The sequence below is a fragment of the Benincasa hispida genome, chromosome 9 (genome assembly GCF_027475165.1).
Source record: "Benincasa hispida cultivar pf3 chromosome 9, pf3_genome.v1.1, whole genome shotgun sequence".
Classification (NCBI taxonomy): Eukaryota; Viridiplantae; Streptophyta; class Magnoliopsida; order Cucurbitales; family Cucurbitaceae; genus Benincasa; species Benincasa hispida.
Window position 1 is genome coordinate 78558807 of NC_143486.1, and position 21156 is coordinate 78579962.

General features: G+C 33.2%; 2 protein-coding genes across 6 annotated transcripts; one reads left to right on the forward strand and one right to left on the reverse strand.

Annotated features, from left to right (window-relative positions):
• Positions 1 to 14159: 14159 nt before the first annotated feature.
• On the forward strand, positions 14160 to 17631 carry LOC120086510 (uncharacterized). Of its 3 annotated transcripts, XM_039043193.2 has the most exons (8): positions 14171 to 14388; positions 14474 to 14612; positions 14758 to 14859; positions 15227 to 15351; positions 15950 to 16236; positions 16327 to 16417; positions 16788 to 16852; positions 16943 to 17631. In XM_039043193.2, exons 1-8 carry the CDS (start codon positions 14278 to 14280, stop codon positions 17184 to 17186), a joined length of 1164 nt encoding a protein of 387 aa, XP_038899121.1. In that variant the 5' UTR covers positions 14171 to 14277; the 3' UTR covers positions 17187 to 17631. The 3 variants fall into 3 exon arrangements, with proteins under 3 accessions (XP_038899120.1, XP_038899121.1, XP_038899122.1); XM_039043192.2 differs by lacking the exon at positions 16788 to 16852 and having other exon boundaries at positions 14160 to 14388; XM_039043194.2 differs by lacking the exon at positions 16788 to 16852 and having other exon boundaries at positions 14179 to 14388; positions 14693 to 14859.
• A 209-nt stretch (positions 17632 to 17840) lies between these two features.
• On the reverse strand, positions 17841 to 20568 carry LOC120086511 (uncharacterized). 3 transcript variants are annotated; one of them, XM_039043195.2, is made up of 3 exons: positions 20411 to 20568; positions 19735 to 19853; positions 17841 to 18390 (listed from the first exon to the last, which is right to left on the reverse strand). In XM_039043195.2, the coding sequence occupies exons 2-3, from the start codon at positions 19782 to 19784 to the stop codon at positions 18153 to 18155; spliced, it is 288 nt and encodes a 95-aa protein (XP_038899123.1). In that variant the 5' UTR covers positions 19785 to 19853; positions 20411 to 20568; the 3' UTR covers positions 17841 to 18152. The 3 variants fall into 3 exon arrangements, with proteins under 3 accessions (XP_038899123.1, XP_038899124.1, XP_090174381.1); XM_039043196.2 differs by having other exon boundaries at positions 20401 to 20541; XM_090318255.1 differs by having other exon boundaries at positions 20014 to 20513.
• Between the last annotated feature and the right edge of the window lie 588 nt (positions 20569 to 21156).

Below are 21156 nucleotides of genomic sequence, written 5' to 3' on the forward strand. Positions count from 1 at the left end.
TTAAAATCATCATAAAACACTTTTTTTCATTTTTAAAATCACTCAAAAACACACTTTTAATTACTCAAAATTAATTTAGTTTTTAATTTTACACTTTTAAATACAATTTTCATATCGTCAAAATTAGTTTTAAAGGATTAAACATGTTTCACCGTGATTTTGAAAATAAAAAAAGTGATTTCAATTATTTTAAAATCACTTCCAAACATAAAAGTCCACTTAAATTGAGCAATCTAAGACAAAATAAATAAAATTGAAAAAAAAAACCCGAAACGTAATTAAATCTTCATTCTTCACTTTTCTCTCACTATTCAAATCATGATTCATACCCCCTTCATCCTCAACTTCATTCTTCAATCTTCATCTTCTACTTCTTTCCTACTGTCTACACTAGTCACTCAACAATCACTCGACGTTACTGGATTGTTTTTCAAGTTTTCACTCTCTTCTTGGATCTACTTTAATCTAACTTAAAATAAGTATTATAACAATTAATTAGATAGATATATATATAACGTATCTTCAACGTATCCGTATCTTAGTTTTTTAGAAATTAACGTATCGTCGTATTGTATCGTATCCATATCTGTGTCTGTGCTTCTTAGGTGAAAAGTAGATAAAAAAAAGAAATTTGGAGATGGGAGTAGTGTTGATAAGCTTAATTTTTAAAAACAAAATGGTTACCAAATGGAGCCTAAATGTTTAAATTCACAGCCTAAATGTTTAAATTCACACTCTCCCATACTGTTAAATTAAACTAAAAAAACTAAATATGTCTAAGGATGTTAATCGTCAATGCTTTACTTGAATCAAAATTGAAAAGATTAGACATCGTTTGGTAATCATTTGGGTCTCGTTTGGTAACTATTTCATTTTTAGTTTTTGGTTTTTGAAAATTAAGCTTATAAATACTACTCCCACATCCAAAGTTATTCTTTTTGTTATCTACTCTTTATCAATGGTTTTAAACCAAGCAAAATTTTGAAAACTACAAACAATAACTTTTAAAAACTTGTATTCATTTTTGGAATTTGGCTAAGAATTCAACTATTGTACTTAAGAAATATGCAAATCATTGTAAGAAATGTGGAGAAAACAAGCTTAATTTTCAAAAATCAAAAACAGAAAAATGAAAATGGTTACCAAACGGGCCTTGATTTCGGTTTTTTGTTTATGAAAATTAAATTTATAGACACTACTTCCACCTACAAATTTCTTCCATTGTTATCTAATTTTTACAATGATTTAAAAAATCAATCCAAATTTTGAAAACTAAAAGAAGTAACTTTTAAAACTTGTTTTTATTTTTTGTATTTAGCTAAGAATTCAACTATTCTATTTTAAAAAAAATATATGCAAATCACTGTAAGGAATGAAGAGAAATAGACTCAAGTCTCAAAAACCAAAACAAAAAAAACGAAACGATTAGCAAACGAAGCTTTGAGAATATAATTAGTTTTTTTAGTACAACAACTACGAGGTGGGAATTGAAAATTCGACCTCTTAGAACAAAGAGCATGTCAATGTATATCACTAAACTAAGCCCACTTTCGCCAATATAATTCAATTTAATATAATTAAACCTTAATTTGAATTTTATAAACTAAACAAAAACATCATTGAGATATATCTAAAATATGAATATACTCAAGTAACCTAATAACCAAAGTGAATAATAGTATAACTCACTCGAGCATAAAAAAAGTGTTAGCAATCAAGAGATTTGTGGTTTGAATATCCGTCCTATCTTATCAATAAAGAAAAAAAGAAGAAAAAAAACTCAAGTGGGGGTAAATATATAATAAGCTATTGTAAACCATTTGCAGTCTAACAGTTTACCCAAATATTTAGTTTAGAAAAAATCAAATAGTTGTCATTTTAAATAGCAACGTGGAAGAAACAATTTTTAATGTTGGCACTACTTGAATATATTATTCTTTTATTACTTTATTATTGTTATTATTATTATTATTATTATTATTTCGAGATACTTAAATCAAACATAAAAACTAGAGATAACATAAATAAGCAGGTGCGATTTTTGTCGATCATACAGATAAGACAACATATTTGCATTACCATGACCACGAGACATGGACCTCAACTCAATATTCTAGCATTAAACAATTCAAAAAAAAAATAAAAAATAAAAAATAAGGCCAACCAAACTTAAAATTCAATCTGAGGATTAAAGTGGGTATGATTTAACTTTTTATGTATTTAATTTTGAAATAAAACATTTTAGAAAAAAAATTGAACTGTTTGGCAACTATCAAAATAGTTTTTTTAAACACTTTTAATTTTTAAAATGTATTTTAAATAGTTTTTATCAAAATAGTTTAAATAAAATGATTTTTTTAAAAATACTTTTTCTCTAATCAATCCAACACACTCAAAATATTATCAAAATAATCTAATTTTTTTAGAAAAATAAAATATGATTAACTTTTTCAAAACAAAAACCTTTTTTTAGGTACCAAGTCTTCTTGTTGGAGAAGAAATTTCGTCCAATAACAAAATGCCACGTGACTTCCATCCGGACATTTGATCACAATGAGGGGCTTTTCAACTTCAATGGTAATAAGATCTAGACCATGATCGATAAATTTGGCTGGAGGTTCGATTGGCTTTGAATCATAAATTGGATCGGGGAAGGGCAATATGGTGGACCTACTCAGAATTCTCTCTTATATTCTAAGCCATATACAAAGAGGATTGACAATCTAATGCCAAATGGATACCAGCCACTCAAGTTCCTGCAGTTTGATGGGAAGGGCAACCCAAAGCAACATGTTGCTCATTTCATCGAAACATGTGATAATGCTGGTACGCGAGGAGCTTTGTTGGTCAAACAGTTCATTCAAACTCTAAAGGGAAATGCCTTTGACTGGTACACCAACATTAAACCTGAAACTATTGATAGTTGAGAGCAACTTGAAAGAGAATCCCACAACGCTTTTACAGCACTAGGCGTGTCGTCAGAATGATAGAGCTCACTACCACCATACAACGAAAAGGAGAGCCAGTCATTGACTACATCAATCATTAGAGAGCATTAAGCCTTAATTGCAAAAATAGATTAACTGAATTGTCAACAGTGGAAATATGCACTTAAGGAATACATTTAGGACTTCTATATATCCTACAAGAGATAAAACCATGTGCCTTTGAAGAATTGGCAATCTAAGCTTTTGTTATGGAGTTAAACATTTCTAATAGAGGAAGCAACGATTTACTGATGCCAGAAGTAAAGAAAGAAAAGAAAGAAGTGAAGAGCATTTAGAAGGTATCAAAGGGTGCTACTAAAGAAACTATGGTCGTCAATACGACCTCTTTAAATTTTATCTCCAAGGAGAAAAAGATTAAGAAACGTCAAGATGGGGGAAAGAAAAAATGTCTGACGTTGAAAGAGAGACAAGAAAAAGTCTACCCATTTCCAAATTCTGATATGCCTAATATGTTAGAGCAACTACTGGAGAAAGAACTCAATGAACTTCCTGAATGTAAACGGCCTGCAAAAATGGGGAGAGTAAATGATCCCAATTACTGCAAGTATCATCGAGTTGTCAGTCATCCAGTAGAAAAGTGTTTTATACTGAAGGAGTTAATTTTGAAGTTAGCTTAAGAAAAATAGATTGAGTTGGATCTCGACGATGTGGTGCAAAAAAATTACGTCGCAGAAACGATTTATCATGATGTTTGACTATTTGCAATAGGGAATTTAATCCAGTTTGGATCTTTTAAGCCTATTTTTATATATTCTTCACCATAGGTCTCACAAAAGTCCAACTGATAGAAAATTGACTCCCAAGAAAAAGAAGAGTTAGTGAAAGAAGCAAATGAAGGATGATGAATGCTAGTAACTCGTCAGAAGAGCTGTAAACAAATTTTCGTTCAGAAAAAATCTCATTCATATCGAGACTATAAAAGGAAGAGTAAGTTGCAAAGAAGAAATGCACAGAAGAATACGAGAAGACTTCGACCAATCATCGAAGAAAGCGATGAGCTTCCTCGACCTCGACAATCAATAACCTTGAAAGACTTATTTCCAAAGAGTTTTCCAAATGGAACTATTTTGTGTCACGTCGTCGGTATAATCGAAGATGGCGACACTCCTTCAAATTCTGCAGAAGCAACGACCAAGCTGAAGAAACTACCTTCTTTCAACATAAATGATTTGTTGTCACTCCCGTGGGAGATCAAGAATACACTTATCAAAATACTAAAAGATGATGAAATTTCAACTACTTTTGCAACCAATACAAACACGTGTGCTTCATGTTGTACATCGATATCATTCACTGATGAAGATCTACTACTTGGGTCAAAGCTTCATAATAGAACTTTACTCGTATCAGGGTATGTACGAGAGAAAAAACACAATCGAATCCTACTCATCGACAATGGCTCAGCTGTCAACATACTGCCAAAATAAACCATGAATCAATTGACCATTTCGATGGTGGAGTTGTAAGGTAGTAAATTGGTGATTCAAGGCTTTAATCAAGGAGCGTAGTGTGCGATAGGCATAATTCGTCTAGAAATCACCATAGGGGATTTATAAGCGAGCACCAAATTTCACGTGATCGATGCAAGAAACACCTATCAACAAGGCATGAAAATGGAGTAGTAGCCTCCACGCTCCAACAGTATTTTAAATTCTATCAACAAGGCATCAAGAAATTTGACTCTAACTCAAAGTCATTTTCAGAGGTTGAATCGCACTTTGCTGATGCAAAGTTTTATCTAAAAAGCGATAGTATCAGTGAAATTATATCGGCTAAAGTTCCTGTGGCCAAAGGCACTTATAAGCCCAAGCAGCAAATGATCACAACAACAAAGTTGAATAAAGTAGATGCTTTCGGCAATTGAGGGAGTGATGAACCGACCACTTAAATAAATTATGAGGTGTTAAAGAATGAAAAGACAATAAGTGCCCAAGAAAAGGTCTTAAAAATTCATGTCCTATGCTATGTTCCTCTTTCTCGACACATGAGAGGTGAATCACCATTTGCATAATGTTTAAAAAATATGACGATCGGAGACATCGAAATTTTGAAAGAAAGATTCACCACACCACTTATAAAGATGATAAAGAAGAAGTAAAAAAGGATGAGAAAGAAGAGGTTAAAGAAACTCTTCTAGAAAAATGAACAAAGAATGGCTTCGATCCAAAGGCATATAAGTTGTTGGCAAAGGCGGGTTATGACCTTACAACTCATACCAAGCTTAAAAGCCTAAAAATATTGAAAATTTCGAGCTTTCCCCAACGTAAAAGAAGCTTCAAAAGCAAGCATATTCTATACCTATTTCAAGATCTGGACTTGGATATAAGTCCTCTGAGCCAATTCACATAACTAGAAAAGCAAAAGCAAAAGTTGCATATATGTGTCACATTACTATAAAGAAGAGCCACAATTCTAAAGAAGATGAGAGAAGTGAAAGTCAGAAGACTTTTTGTCTTCAGTCGCATTACTTCTTCTGTGGCATGCTCTTCAGTTTTTCAAAGACTAAGTACACATGCAGATGAAGATAAAAATCAACATTCAACTTCTGGCTCTAATCGACTTTCAGCCTTTTGAAGGCTAAATATAAACTCGAATAAGATAATAATATGTGTTCGACTACAGTCACGCGGGCATCTGCTTTCAAGAGATTAAGTGTGACCACAACAAGAAGTTAGAAATAATCTCCCATATCGATCTCAAGAAAAGTATACGAGGTGCAAAGTGACCAAAAGATTTGCAGTGTTATTCCATCAAGAATGAAAGTAAGTTGCTTGTTTCTATAAATATAGAGGGCTCATTAAAAGTAAAGCAACATGATGTCGTTATCATTTGACCTAAAAAGAATGAAGCAAATGATGAAGAAGATGTGATAATTTGTTGCCATGTCACAATAAAAGAAGCATTAGATTCTGACGTGTTTGAAGAAGACTTAAAAGAAACTCATTTATCACTTGAGGATGGTGGTCAATAAACGGTTGATGAGTTGAAGGAAGTCAATCTGGGCACAATAGAAGAACCTCGTCCAACCTTCATAAGTGCACAACTTGCTAATGACGAAGAAAAGGAATATGTGAGCTTACATACAACATACGTAGATGTTTTTGCTTGGTTGTATTAAGAAATTCATGGGCTTGATCCAAAAGTTGTTGTCCATCGCCTAGCAATTAAATCAGGGTATCGGTCAATCAAGCAAGCTCAACAACGCTTTCGACCGGAATTGATTCCTCAAATTGAAAAAGAGGTTAACAAGCTAATAGGTTAGATTTATACGTGAAGTCAAGTACCCAACATGGATAACCAATATTGTTCTTGTAAGAAAAAAGAATGGTCAACTACGTGTCTACGTAGATTTTCATGACCTAAATAATGCATGCCCAAAAGATGACTTTCCCTTGCCTATCACAAAAATTATGGTAGACGCCACCATATGGCATGAGGCTCTATCTTTCATGGATGGGTCATCAGGATATAACCAGATTCGAATGGCTCTAAAAGATGCGGAAAAAATAGCGTTTCGAATTAAAGAATGCAAGTGCCACATACCAATGTGTTATGCAAAGGATCTTTGATAATATGCTATATAAACATGTTGAATGTTACATCGATGACCTTGTAGTGAAGTCCAAGAAGCGACGTGACCATCCAAACGACCTAAAACTTATCTTTGATCGCCTAAGGAAATACCAATTAAGAATGAACTCTCTTAAATGTGCATTTGGCGTGACTTTAGAAAAGTTTATGAGGTTTTTTGAAGGCATCGTGAAATTGAAATCGATTAATAAAAAATATATGCTATCCAGAAGATGCCAAGTCCGAGAAACCTACATGAGTTAAGAAGTCTTCAAGGTTGCTTAGCCTACATCAGAAAGTTTATATCTAACATTGCAGAACAATGTCAACCATTTCAGAGATTAATGAGGAAGGATACAATCTTTAAATGGAACCAAACATGCCAAAATGCGTTCGATAGCATAAAGAATTATTTGCTCTACCCTCCGGTCTTGAGCGCGACTATAGCTAGAAGACCATTGGTATTATATATTGTTTCTCAAGAAAGATCGCTTGGAGCACCACTTGTACAAGAAAATGAGAAGGGAAAGGAGTGCACACTTTATTATCTAAGTAGAACTTTGATTGAAACTGAGCTGAATTATTCTCCAACCGAAAAAAAAATGTGTCTCGCTTTATTCTTTGCAATAGACAAGTTGAGACATTATATGTGAGCCTTACTGTACACTTGATGGCAAAGGCCGACCATATCAAATATATCTTATCTAGGCTAGTCTCTCAAGACGCCTTACTAAATGGGCAATTATATCTCAATATGATATTGTATATATACCTCAGAAGGTAATGAAAGGTTAAGCATTGATAGATTTCCTAGTTAATCACCAAATCCCATCAAATTGGAAGTGAAGTTTTACCCAATGAAGAAGTATTTTACTGTCAAAAGCATGGAGCCTTGGACTATGTACTTTGATGGCATAGCACGAAGAAGTGGAACCAACGTCAGTGTTGTCTTCATTTCTCCTGAGAAACACATGTTACCCTATAGCTTCACACTTAGTGAGTTTTGTTCAAATAACATTGTTGAATACCAAGTATTCATCATTGGCTTAAAAATGGCTTTTTGAGATCGGGATAACATACATACAAGTATACGGTGATTCAAAGTTAATTATAAATCAGCTCTCACACCAGTATGATGTGAAACATGAGGATTTAAAGCCTTACTTCATTTACACTAGGAGATTGATGGATAAGTTTGAAGGTGTAATGCTAAAACATATACCGAGATTAGAAAATAAGAGAGCAAATGCACTAGCAAATTTAGTCACTACTCTAACGATCTCAGATGCTGTACCTATAAACATCTCTCTTTGTCAAAAGTAGATTATTCTGCCAACAGAAGATCAACATGAAGAAACCTAGACGATATCTGTTTATGTGATCGAAGAGGAGGATTGGCAACAATCCCTTATAGATTATCTGCAACACGGAAATCTTCCCACAGATCTTCGCCATAGAGTTGAGATACGAAGAAGATCTCCTCGATTTATCTACTACAATGATACATTTAATCAACGTACATACGAAGGTTTCTTTCTCTGATGCCTAAAGGAAGAGTAATCAGTAAAAACCTTAGAAGATGCATATTCAAGCATCTGTGGTGCTCATCAGTCTGGACCAAAGCTCCAACATCAATTAAAAAGAATGGGCTACTACTGGCCCACAATGATCCATGACTCAATGCAGTATGCAAAGTGATGTGAAACCTGTCATTTCCATGCAAATTTTATACATCAACCACCGAAGCCTCTTCAACCAATAGTAGTTCCATGCCCTTTTGAAGCTTGAGGACTCAACCTAGTTGGACCTATTACACCTAAGTCATCAGTGGGGCACTTTTATATCCTTGTGGGGCCTGATTATTTTTCAATGTGGCCTGAAGTTGTGCCATTAAGAGAAATCAAAAGGAAAAAATTATAAACTTTGTCAGAACACACATTATTTACCAATATGGCATTCCTCATCGTATCGTGACACATAATGGAAAATAATTTGTTAACACTCTGATGGATAAGTTGTGTGAGAAGTTTAACTTCAAGCAATATAAGTCTTCTATGTACAATGCTATAGCAAACAGATTGGTAGACGCGTTCAACAAAATTCTATGTAATCTGCTGAAAAAGATGGTATCCAAGACAAAAAAGGGATTGGCAAAAAAGAATCGATGAAGCATTGTGGGCTTATTAAACCACTCATCGTACTCCTACAGGAGTCACGCCATATTCTCTTGTTTATGGAGTGGAAGTTGTTCTCCCATTAGAGAGAGAGATTCCATCACTAAGGATGGCAATCCAAGAAGTGCTGACCATTGAAGACGATGCCAAGTTACACCTTTAAGAGTTAGAAGCACTTGATGAAAAGAGACTCGAGGCACAATAAGCATCGGAATGTTACCAAGCACGAATGTTCAGAGCTTTTGACAAGCATGTGAAGCTTCAGTCATTTCAGGTTGGTGATTTGGTACTTGCTATAAGAAGACCTATTATCACAATGAGACATACAGGAAATAAGTTCACACCTAAATGGAACGAATCTTACATTGTTAAAGAAGTTTACACTTATAGAGCATATAAAATCATCGATCAAGATGGATTAAGAGTTGGTCCAATCAATGGCAAACTTCTCAAAAGATTTTATACTAGAAGTCATTATGTAAATTTAAAAAATAAAAAATAAAAATTAACAATCGTTGATTAGGAAATAAGTCATTTCTCTTTGTCTTCTCATGAATGTTTCTTCAACGAACAAAGGACATCAACGCAAATGCAACCTTGTTATTCTCTAGGAATCCAAGGGTAGAAGAGTGGTCTCTATCAACTTAAAGGAGGAAGAATAATAGAGAATGGTTGAGAGGAAAAAATTTGAGAAGAAATCTAGATTGGATGCTAGGGTTTTTCACAATGAAATTCCAACCTCTAAATTGGCGATATTTATATGGATAAGATTTTATCCCTTCTTCATATCTTTCCCAATTTACCCTTAAGTCTAATTTATTAAATAATATTTATTTAATTAATTAACATATCAATTAAATAACCATATATATTAAATCCAATTAAATATATATAGTTAATTAATTAATAAATAAACATCACATGTTTATTTACCCTCACCTTTCAAAATTAGTTAATTAATTCTTCATGAATCTAATTCATAAGAATTTAATAGTTGAATCTTATTCAAATATTTCCATCTTAATTATAGATCATCTATAATTAACCATAGCATATTAATCTCATTAATATGTTATTCCATCAATTGACTTGAACAATTCAAATCATTCCTCTTATCTATCCTTTAGTGAGCTAATAAGGGGACCTTATGGACCTACAGATTAGAAGTTTTAATAATATGAGATTAATTAATTACTCTTTAATTAAATTAATCGATTTTCATTAACTATCGGTCACTCCACTAAAGATTGATAGTTGCACTCTTCGCACTGTAGATATATTTTTGTCCACGGATATAAACAATCGACGGTGAGTCGATCATTCACAAATCGTTCATAACTACAACTGGGTCAAATTACCGTTTCACCCCTGTAGTTACCTCTAACTCTTTAAGTACCAATGATTTCTCTAATGAACAAACAATTTATAATCCAATTATAAATTAACACCTCTCAGTCCAGTGAGAGGTTGAAACCTCAATGTTCAAGACCCGTAATTAGCTATTAAGGAACCAATTTATCTACTTTTCCTAAGGACGAGAAGGAGTGAATTTCATCTTGTGTAGTTGTGTTCCCAACTCCCTACTCGGATAGATCCCAAAAATGGTAGGCTTGTTGAGTCGGCTAACAAGGTCGCTCTCATCCATGCAAATCAAAGGATTACTCTCATAAACAGAAGTTCACAACTCAGGATTAAGATCAAGTCACCTATGGTCATCCTAGTGAAATGTAAGTTTCTTTTCTAGTAACAGTGTTATATAGAGTCTATTCATTTCATGGTTTGGTCACATTTGTAACCAATTTACAACAACTGTAACATATACGAAGTGAGCCGTATTCATAGTGTCACAAGGATAGTGTCACCAGGATAAGGTACCGTCTTATTCATTTACTACTGACCATTTAGGTTATCACTTAAACATGATCCACCCGATGTCTAATGCAGTCTAAATGTCAATAAAATGATATGTGATTTGTATTTACAACATATGAGATTTAGGACATCAACCCCAACAAATGGAAGAAATTGGAAGAAAATGAGTTCCAAAATATTATTTTCGTCACTCAAAACAAAAAAAAACTAATGGAGAAAAAAGTTTGATAGCAAGTGAATTTTACGGGTTGATTAAATTCAATTTATAAGTGAATGATTAAGGGTTGGTTGAGATTTAAAATCCAAATCCGAAAAGAAGTTAGATTTTATTTGAAATCCAAACCAAGTTTAGATTTTAGATTGAAGATTTGATAATTTTGGATTTAATTGGATAAAATGTTATGGTTTTAAAAATTTGCCAAAGTTTTTTTTTTTTTTTTAAGCCAAAATTCGCTTCCTTGACCAAATTTGACAAAAATAGTGATTTCATTTTAGACCAAACTGAAATAATAGACTAAAAAATTGACAGTGCAGAAGAAAAAAAACCAATTGGTTGAGTGAATCTAAATGTCCATCAAATTATGAAACTTACTTATAAATGTTTATAAGTTGGGAAAAATTAATGCAAAATCAAATAATGTTCAAAACATGCAATGTTTTCGAAATTCATCCACACATGAATGTGCATAAATTTCAAAAAGGGTATTTGCTGAATAAGAAATTTTGTCCAATTACAAAATGCCACGTGTCATCCATCTAGCTATTTGATCACAATGGGGCCTTATCAACTTCAACAGTGATGAGACCTAGACCACGATCGATAAATGTAGTTGGAGGTTTGATTAGCTTTAAATCATAAATTGGATGAGGTCGAGTAATTAAAATCATAAATTGGATTAGCTTTAAACAATTCCTTTTTTCCCTAGTTATTTTTTTCTTTTCTTAGTTTTGTTGTAGTTCTCAACTTCTAGCTTACTCCCTTGCTCTTGCTCTCATTCTTTACTTACTAGCTCACTTCTTACTTTTACTCTTATTTTTGTTCACTTTCTCACTCTTGTCCTCAACACCGACAAGAAAAATTGTATTTGTTACTACCAAATTGTTGCGTGTTATTAGGAGGAAAAATAAATAACTCTGCTCATTGTCATTGTCATCAGAACAAGGGAGCAATTTTGTCAACATACTGAGGATGATTTTAGAGAAAGAATATGAAGAATAAGATGGGAAATAAAGGAGGAAAATGAAGTATTAAAGAAGATTGAAAATGGTTATAAAACCGTATTTTGAAAAACTATGTCAAATAATGATCTGATCCAATTTTTTAGGCCAATCTCTCAACCAATTCGAGTTTATGCATGCTACTGTTCGTTATGTCCTCCCAAAAACTAGAAAATGTAATCAACACGAAGAAACATTATTTGACGTGAGATTGTCACAATATACTTTATAAAATGCCACATTTATATCTAGTTGTTATTCATCAGCATCACAATTTTTTTTTCCAATGTGGCAAAGTCAATGTCCTCGACATAAATATTATGTTGAAAGTGAAACTAAAACCTACTGCTGACGAACAGCACCACGGCGGCATTTATTTAATTTTGAACTTTGCGACTCTTAATTTTATTTATTAAATAAATTATTATTATTTTAAACCGATTATTGTATATTTGTAAGAACGCAATTTTGCTTTCCATCTCCGTCTTTAGCAATTCGTTTAGAAAGGGTTTCTAACCTTTTATTATTATTATTATTATTATTATTTTAAGTTTTCCACAAGTAATTAACACTTATTTATTAACACGTGATATTTTCTTTCTATTGTGGAAAATAATTTTTTGTTGAAAAAATGTTTGTTTTATTTTTTATCTATCTTTTGAATTTTTATCTTTGTTTTGGTTGCTTGATAGGTAAGACATGTATACAAAGGATTAAACATGTTACACTAAAAAGTGAAAGTGAATAAATAAAGACTAAAAATGTAAAATTCAAGGGTCAAAAAGTGATCTTTCAAAATTTAGAAACCAATAGAAGTTAAACTAAAAACTTAGAAATAAAGCATAAATTTTGGAACATATACACCGAATAAAAATTAGATCCAAAATTTAGGGGCTAAAAATGTAATTTTTCTTTTACTTTTGGTTAGACTAATAAATATTTGATTAAATTATGATTTTAGTATCTGTACTTTGAAGTTTGTTTGATTTTATTAGGTGTACTTATGTCTAATTTTAGTCTATATATATGTACTTTCGATTAATCTTTAAATTTACTCTATATTATTTATCTATTGTTGATCTTTTTTTTTTTTAAAAAAAAAAAGTTATCTACTAACATTTTCACTGTAAATTTTGAAAATACATTCATATATAACATTTCCTTGCATGAAAATTATCGTTATTATTTAGCCAATTTCGATAAGAAATAATTTTGAGAGGCTAGATTTACGATTGCTTGAAAATACATAAACTAAAATTAGATATTTGAAATTACACAATTAAGATTAAAAAAAATTCAGAATTGAACTATATATATACACACGAATTAATGAGTTTATAACGCCTCTTGGCTCTTGGCAAAACCAACAACCAACAATCAAATTAACTACTCAAAATAGTATTTAAACCTAACTATTCTAACCCTACACATTGACAGAGGTTCAAACGTCAGAGCTTCAATTTCCTTTAACCCAAAAATTGTTAAAGAGAGAGATAAATATCAATTTATATCGTTAAATTTTAGGGATTGTATCAATTAAAACATTAAACTAATAATTGCATTGATTCTCAACCAATATTGTGTGAAAATTGTAGTCAAGTAAACTCATAGATGATGCCAATCAATTTGGACATTTAATTATAATTATATTTGAAAATAATTAATGCATTGATTCGGTGTAAACTTCTTCACATGTCAGTTTTACAAAATGAACAATTATATTAGAACAAAAATGCATGGATGACTCTAAAATGAAGTTCTGACTAATAGTCTAAGGACCTATTTGAATTATCTAGAGTTTTTTTTTCAAAAAAATCATTTTTATTTAAATTGTTTTGATAAAAACTTGTTTAAAATAAACTTTGAAAGTATTTAAAAAGTCATTTTGAGTGTTTGCCAAATACTTTAATTTTTTCTAAAATAACTTATTTTCAAAATTAAACACTTGAAAAGTTAAACCAAACACATTCTAAATTAATTCATTTATGAAAGTTTAGGAATACATTTACCCAATTTAAAATTTAAAATTAATATAATTATTAAGTGTTTAAATGGGGTACAATCCATAAATGAGGACTTTTGGGTAATAAATTGATATACACACACATGTATATATATATATATACCGCTCAGGGAAACAGCCGGCATGTGTCAACGTTCCATATACCGCTCACTCGCTCAGGATGCCTGTGTATGGGCCGTCGAAGGACGAGCCCAATATTGATATTTGCTGGGCCGCCATTTGAGCGAATAAGCCCAATTTTGATGCTTGTTGGGCCGGAGCCGTTAAGCAGATACGAAGTCGTTTTTTGTTGCTACGAAATCATTGCTTTTTCGAACTTTCATGAATCGGCGAAAATAGGACGCGCCAAAACAAACCATTTTCTTCATCGGGGCTTCAGAGTACAGAGCGACTGTAGCGGTAACCGCCGGGAATGTCCGTAATCGGATGGTATGGACCTCTGATTAATCTCTCCGAAGCTGCTCTTCACGTTGGCGATTTTGTTCAACTCATCGTCTTCATTCATCGATCCACTCCTGTTGAGGTTCCTCTCTCTCTATTTCTGTCTATAATCTTTCCAATTGTACTTTTGATGATTGTCGGAGCAAGTGTTATTTCTTTGTATACAGTACAAATTGTCCAATGGCGGGGAGGTCATAAGGACTGACATCAAGGTAGCTGATGATACACGGTCGTTTTTCTCTGTATCCTTATGGCAGAAGAAAATGGCAGCCACAGCAATTCCAGGCGATGTTGTATTGTTGCAGAGTAAGCTCCAACGTATAATTATTAGTCTATTTATTGGAAGTATGGAATCGACTTTCGCTAGTAATAGATTTCATCTACAGTTTTAGGTTATGATTTCCAAGGCTATTTATGTTATCTTCTTTTTTCGTCGTTCGGGACGTTTCAGATGTGAAACTAAGGAAATTCGGAGATTCAATTGAGGCAACAACTGTTCATTGTTCTTCCCTAGTTTGTATAATCCACCCTTACGAAACACTCGTCTCTGAAGGTATAAGACTCTATTAATTTATGCCTATCTGTTGCTTTTATTTCAGAGGTAATTTCTGCAATTTGTTGCATATTTCTCTAATAGCTAAAGAACTGGTGCACATTTATATCTTGTGGCTCTTTGAGTTTTTGATTTCCAGCTTAGCAGTGTTTTCTTTCATTATGGTTGGACTGTAATTGATAGTGTACTGGGTTTTAGGGATTAGTTAAATTGCAGCTAAAGCACCGGCCATAAATATTGTAATTGTTTACTCATTGCTATAACGAAATTCCTATGTCCTTATATGAGTTATAGAAAGCTTTCTTCTTGAAGTTCTTAATAATCGACCATGGAGGGGAAATGAAATCTAACCTGTCTTTGTTTATAGGTGTAGATGAATTAACGGCCAATTATCGAGCTGGTTTAGCAGCTAAAGAAAGGCTGAGGAGGGTTGTAGAATGGGCGAAGGGGGCTGGTTCTACCTTCCGCAACATAAAATTGCATAGTGACCAAGTATTTATATTTGCAATCATTTTCATAATTATGCAGCCTCTCCATTCTTTTTTACCTGTGTGTTATATTGAACATTAAATCATCACATCAATCTATTTATATTGTCTGACTGGTTTAATTTGTGGAAAGGTAGGCATACAAATTGTTTGAGCATAGGTGGAGATCTGAAAATGTAATCTTGTACCATTGACTGGGAGGTTTTTCCCATCCTAAAAGACAGTTTTATTACAGTTTCTCATATATAAATGCATATAAATGTTGTCTGTTGACTATTATGAAAGTTGATTGATGTGGTAGATTAATAGCATGCTTTTAATCGCTCAAAATTAATATAATATTTAATTTCACACTTTTAATGTTCATCAAAATTTGTTTTGAATCATTAAAAAGCATGTTTCATAGTGATTTTAGAAATAACAAAAGTGATTTTAACTATTTTATAATCAGTCTTAAATATGTCCTAAATATTTTGAACAATCATTTGGATTTGAAATTTCTACATGAATGGCATATACATCATTAAGTGATTACCTAATACCATATCAGACCCAAGTCCTAAACCTTTTGTTGCATTCATCATGTTGGACAACCTGGTCAGAAAATGAACCATTTCTTCCGCAACTGGAAATTGCCTGAAAAGGAGATGTCCAGAGACTGTTTCTCGCTATCCGAAGTATCGTGTGTTACTGAATCATGCAAGGTCATTTTTGGTGCATCGATTGGGGAAATCTTTTTGTTATCCCCCTGGATGAATCTTGATGAACCTCGAAAAGAAAAGTTGTTTGTTAGCAGGCGATTGTCCAACGATGAAGATTTTGGTCTGGCAGAAGATCTCATTTCCACCGGTTGTCAGTTGTGTGGTTCACCTTTAGGTCTGGAAAATAGGTACGAAAGGTTGCAGCATTTTGTATTATTTCACTGAAGACTGTTTTATTTCCGATTTCTGAACACTGCTTGTCCTTCTATTGCTTTCAGGTCCGTGGTTGATCAGATTTCTGTTCCACTTTATTGTTCAAAAAGCTTGAACCGCCTTCATGTAGTAAGCATGATATATAGGCCTTTCCTGGTATGAACTGTTCTTGCACTTTCTTCATGTTCTGGACTCTATGTCAACTAAAGAGTATCGTTATGACGGTCATTTATTAATCCAGTATTTAGTTCTTGGGGTGTTGCTGGCTTACCCGTCTTTGAACTCTGAGAAACAAATTTTCTACGAAACATCTCCTTTACAAACACCACGATTGCAACCATCTTTTCTATTTGCTTTGAACCAGTGTTATGATATCTTGTATCCCTGAAGCTTCGAATGTTAAAGAATCTTCTTCCATATAGAGTTCAGTCACTAACTTACAATTATGTATCTAGCACATTTTCATTTTGCACCCTCGATTGTATCCGAAATAACCAAGTCAAACATTTCCCCACATATGTGCCAGATTTGCTGTTCATGTTCAAGTTCAACAATGGAACCTATCATCATTTTGTTTCATCACGCTGACTAGTAATGTCATATATTTGTTTTGTCTTGCCTATTTAGATAGTTTGTATTATTTGTATTCTGAATCTATTATATTGTTCTCTTCTACTGCAGTTATACGTTTGGGATGAATCAGAATGCATTCCTCTGCTTGTCAAGAATCAAGCCGCAGAAATCTTGTTTGGTAACATCAAAGCTGAAAAGATTTACTCCCATTACAGTTTGCATAAGTCCAATTCCCATCCTAACTCAAATGCTGTTGCCAAATCAAGCCATTCCGGTGCCCCGATTGCTAATTCTCCTCGAGCTATTGGGAAAGGAGACAGGCCTTCTAAAAATTTATATCTCGTCTGGTTGATCTTTCTGAAAATGTTGCTAGAACAAGGAAAAAATAGCCCTCTTAAATTTGACGTTATGGTTAATACCTGCTTGGACAAGGAGAATGGGAGATTTGAGATGGTTTCTTCGACATTCCCATGCTCATTAATCAACCGGTCTTTGGACTGAGCACATCTTACATATCTTTCGGAGAAACAACGGCCGAGCAAAAGGAAATTGTGGATGGACATCGGAAATTCGATAGGGTTACAGATCCATGGGAAGCAAAACTGAATTTTTGGTAGCCGATTCATAAATTAGATTCTAATTTAAATAATTGTTCATAATTAGTTATCCATTAAATATTGAGTTAAATATAAATGATGATTAATTAATTTACGAACATGTTTTATGTTAAAAATTGTAATATATTATATTATACACATTTTAATCTAATAAAAATTACTAGAGCTCATAACATGAAATGTTAAATTTGTAAAAGTTCTTGCTTTTTTCAATATAAATCTGTATGTTATAATTTCCAATACAAAATTTAGATGTATTGTCTTAAGAATTTGCCTTATTTAGATCAAAGTTCTAAAAGTATGTTGTTTTTGTTGAAATACTCCAAAAACATAAAATAGAATTCAAATTGTCTACATTGAAGTGAAGGAGAGGGCAGTGAACATAAATATTCATCAGAATTTCCACCTATTTACTTCTGAAACTGTGAGTTCTTCAAGGGAATAAAGAAACCATATTCTCAAAGTCATATAGAAAAGCTAAATGCACATAAGAATTTGTATTTTGGTAACAAGTACAATTTTATTGCAAATGCATAAAGTCAAGGCAGTTGATTTCGTGAAGCCATAACTCATGCAATGTCATTGTGGTTTGAAAGAAGGCTGAACAAACTCAGCCAAGGGCCATGCCATCTAACACAGCTGAGGAAGAAAAGGGCGTTAGGCACGACACGAGCGAGTGGTACAACCATGTAAGGATGATATCAAGAATGGGATTCGGAATCGTTAAGAGAGGCTTCGGCTGCAGAGTTTTGAGCTTCTTCTAATAGCTTCATTTGACGCTCGGCATGTTCTCTTTCACAGGCACTAATTCCCATTATAATGTCCAGCATTGTACCAGTTGTGCCAAAAAACACAAGGGGTGCAAGCGATTTCCTCTTTATTCCCACTGGAATTGCTAGCAATGCTCCTGCTACTGAGAATACCCAAGTGCCCAATGCACTGTGAATATCCAACGATCATCAATAAAATCTCAGGAATAATTCCAGTTGAAAGAGAAGGAGAAAAAGAAATTTAAATACTACTTTGGTCTGCGTATTTTGATTTTGGTTCATTGTATTCTTATACTTCTAAAATTTCCAATTTTTATCCTTGTATTTTTTGTTTTGGATCATTTTAGTTAATGTACTTTCAAAAGAGCAATCAATACATTAACATGAGTATCCCAAAATCATCCATCTTTGTGCTTTCCACTTTAATCACACAAAAGAAACAAAAAATATTTTAGTCAATATACTTTCAAAAGAGCAATACACAGGTGCAACCTAAAATGCACTAATCTTGGTGCATCCCACATTAATCACACACACGAAAGAAACCAAAAATATTTTGAAAAAAAAAAAAAGTAAGAAGAGTTTTCCAAGTAAATTATGATTGGACAAATGGATGGGGTGCATATATATGTAGCTTAGGATGAATTCAAGTATTTTTTCTTTCAAAATGTTTATTTTGGTCCTATACTTTAAAAAATGGTCATTCTAATCCCTATTTGCAAAGTTTAGCATAAGTTTTATACCCAATGAGAATTTTTAATAATGAGGTGTCATGCTAAAATGAGATAGATAAAAATGAGATAGATATGAAAATAAAGGGAACAAGATAGATCACTTTTTTTAAAGTATAGACATCAAAATAGACATCTGGAGAGTATAGAGACTAATAAACATTTTAAAAGTATATGAATCAAAATGAACCGAACTACCAGACCAACCTAGTATTTAAACAAAAAAAGAAAATGTTACCGTAATAAAATGATATAGATTAGATCACAAACGGTAAAACTTTTTAAGATTCTTTCTGTCATCTTAGCCAAACCGCCTAAGAATAGCTACTAAGTTGATATTTACCAAAATTTAAACCATGGCTATAGCCTTATACCAGAGTCAAGACATTCAACACAACATTTTGAACAAAATTTCTGCATCAATTCGATCCACCAAACAAGTAATGGATTCAAGGATGAATAAGGTAAAAGTATCAGTTTTTGGAGTGAATACCCTATTTGGCGGAAGTTGAGATTATCTTAAAATTCAGCAGCAACATATACATATCCCCTAGGGTTTCGGAGAAAACTGCCCAAATTTTATGCTAGGCAATTTCAGATTTGCACAACAAGATGGTGTTATAAGATAAAATTCTAGAGGAATTTTCAATTGCAATTATACAGTCCAGTTTTCAACAATTGGGAAAGGAGAAAAGCCATCAGAGATATAAAGAGAGATGATAGCAGTATATAAAGAAAAGGGAAAGTGAAACTTGAAACAGAAAAGGCTCGAGAGAGCTTACTTTGAAACTGAGCACTCCTCAATATGTTTAACATTTTCTTGGCTTCCCATATCTGTTCCTCGATTAAACGAACTCAATTACTAATGAGAAACAGCAGCAAAATTCTACTCCAATATTATCTGAGAAAGAGAATTATGTGTCAGCACACAACATTCAACAATCTCAATATCAAAAGTATACCATTAGAAAGAGCTGTCCATGGAAAGAACGATAAAAACTATCATAACTTCGAAATAATTCAAGGGTTTTCAAGAAAATGGGTATTCGAAACAGTTTTACCATCAGAAAGAGCTGTCCATGGAAGTCATCAATGGTGCAGATTCAGAAGAAACACAGTCCCATCTTTTCATTAAAAAAAATCAACGAAGAAAAATAGCAGTTCTAGGTCAAACTTCCATCCTCAACAAATTATCAGGAGGGACGGCTCTAAAACCCACCCATTAACCTACATTTCTGTTTGCACTCATTCCTCAACTCGAATCACCTTAATTGTCATCAAATTCTCAATGATGAAATTTGATGAGTAATCATAATTAACAACAAAATGCGAGCTAATCAGTCCTGTTTGCAGAAAGACCGAAGCAATCAAAATTAAATTCATCGCAGACAGAGGAAGTGAAGCGAGAAAGAGAAGGAAAATGGAGAAAATATAAGAAAATTTCTCACACCCAATTACCCAAACAGTGGTTGACGGTGGGGGTAACGCTTCTCCGGCGAGGAATTTACAGAATTACGATCTGGGACGGTGGATTTTATGAATGCTGAGCCCTAGAATCGGTTGCTGTGGAGTATTGAGGGCTCCGGCCCCTTTGTTTCCCATCGATGGCGAGTTGGGAGGGAAATTTGGGCCAATGATCTAATATCTGGGCAAATCATGGGAAATGACCCATTTTTAAAAAATTGTCAATTGACTTTCTGTTAACGTCGTCACGATATGAGTTTACAAGAATTACTCTTGATAATTATCTTGCCCTCGCTACATAGATTCACTCTTGCTGTTTGTCTATCTTCCATCATGATGTGATTGTCTGTCACTGTACAATTGATTTGACAATTTTCACGAAATCATCTGCCTACAATTTAAAATCGTTAACACACAACAAATATGTAATGGTGAATTCTTTAAAATCTAAACTTCATTTGAATTTTCATTTTGTTGAACGGAGATTTATTGAATGAGGTTGTCCAGAACGGAGTTTTTTGGAACCAAACAGAGTTTTCAGAATGGAACAAACTTTTCTTGAACGTGGTTTCATTGGTGTTTGTAGGAACGTGGTCTCAAAAAAGCTATGTAAATAGCATAACGAAAGGGGTGTGAGAAAGAGTGACAACGAGACCAAGGGGGAGAGAGATAGAGCGCGAGCGAAAGGGAAAGAGAGCAACAGCGAGAGGTAACAACAACAAGAGTCAAGAAAGCGAGAG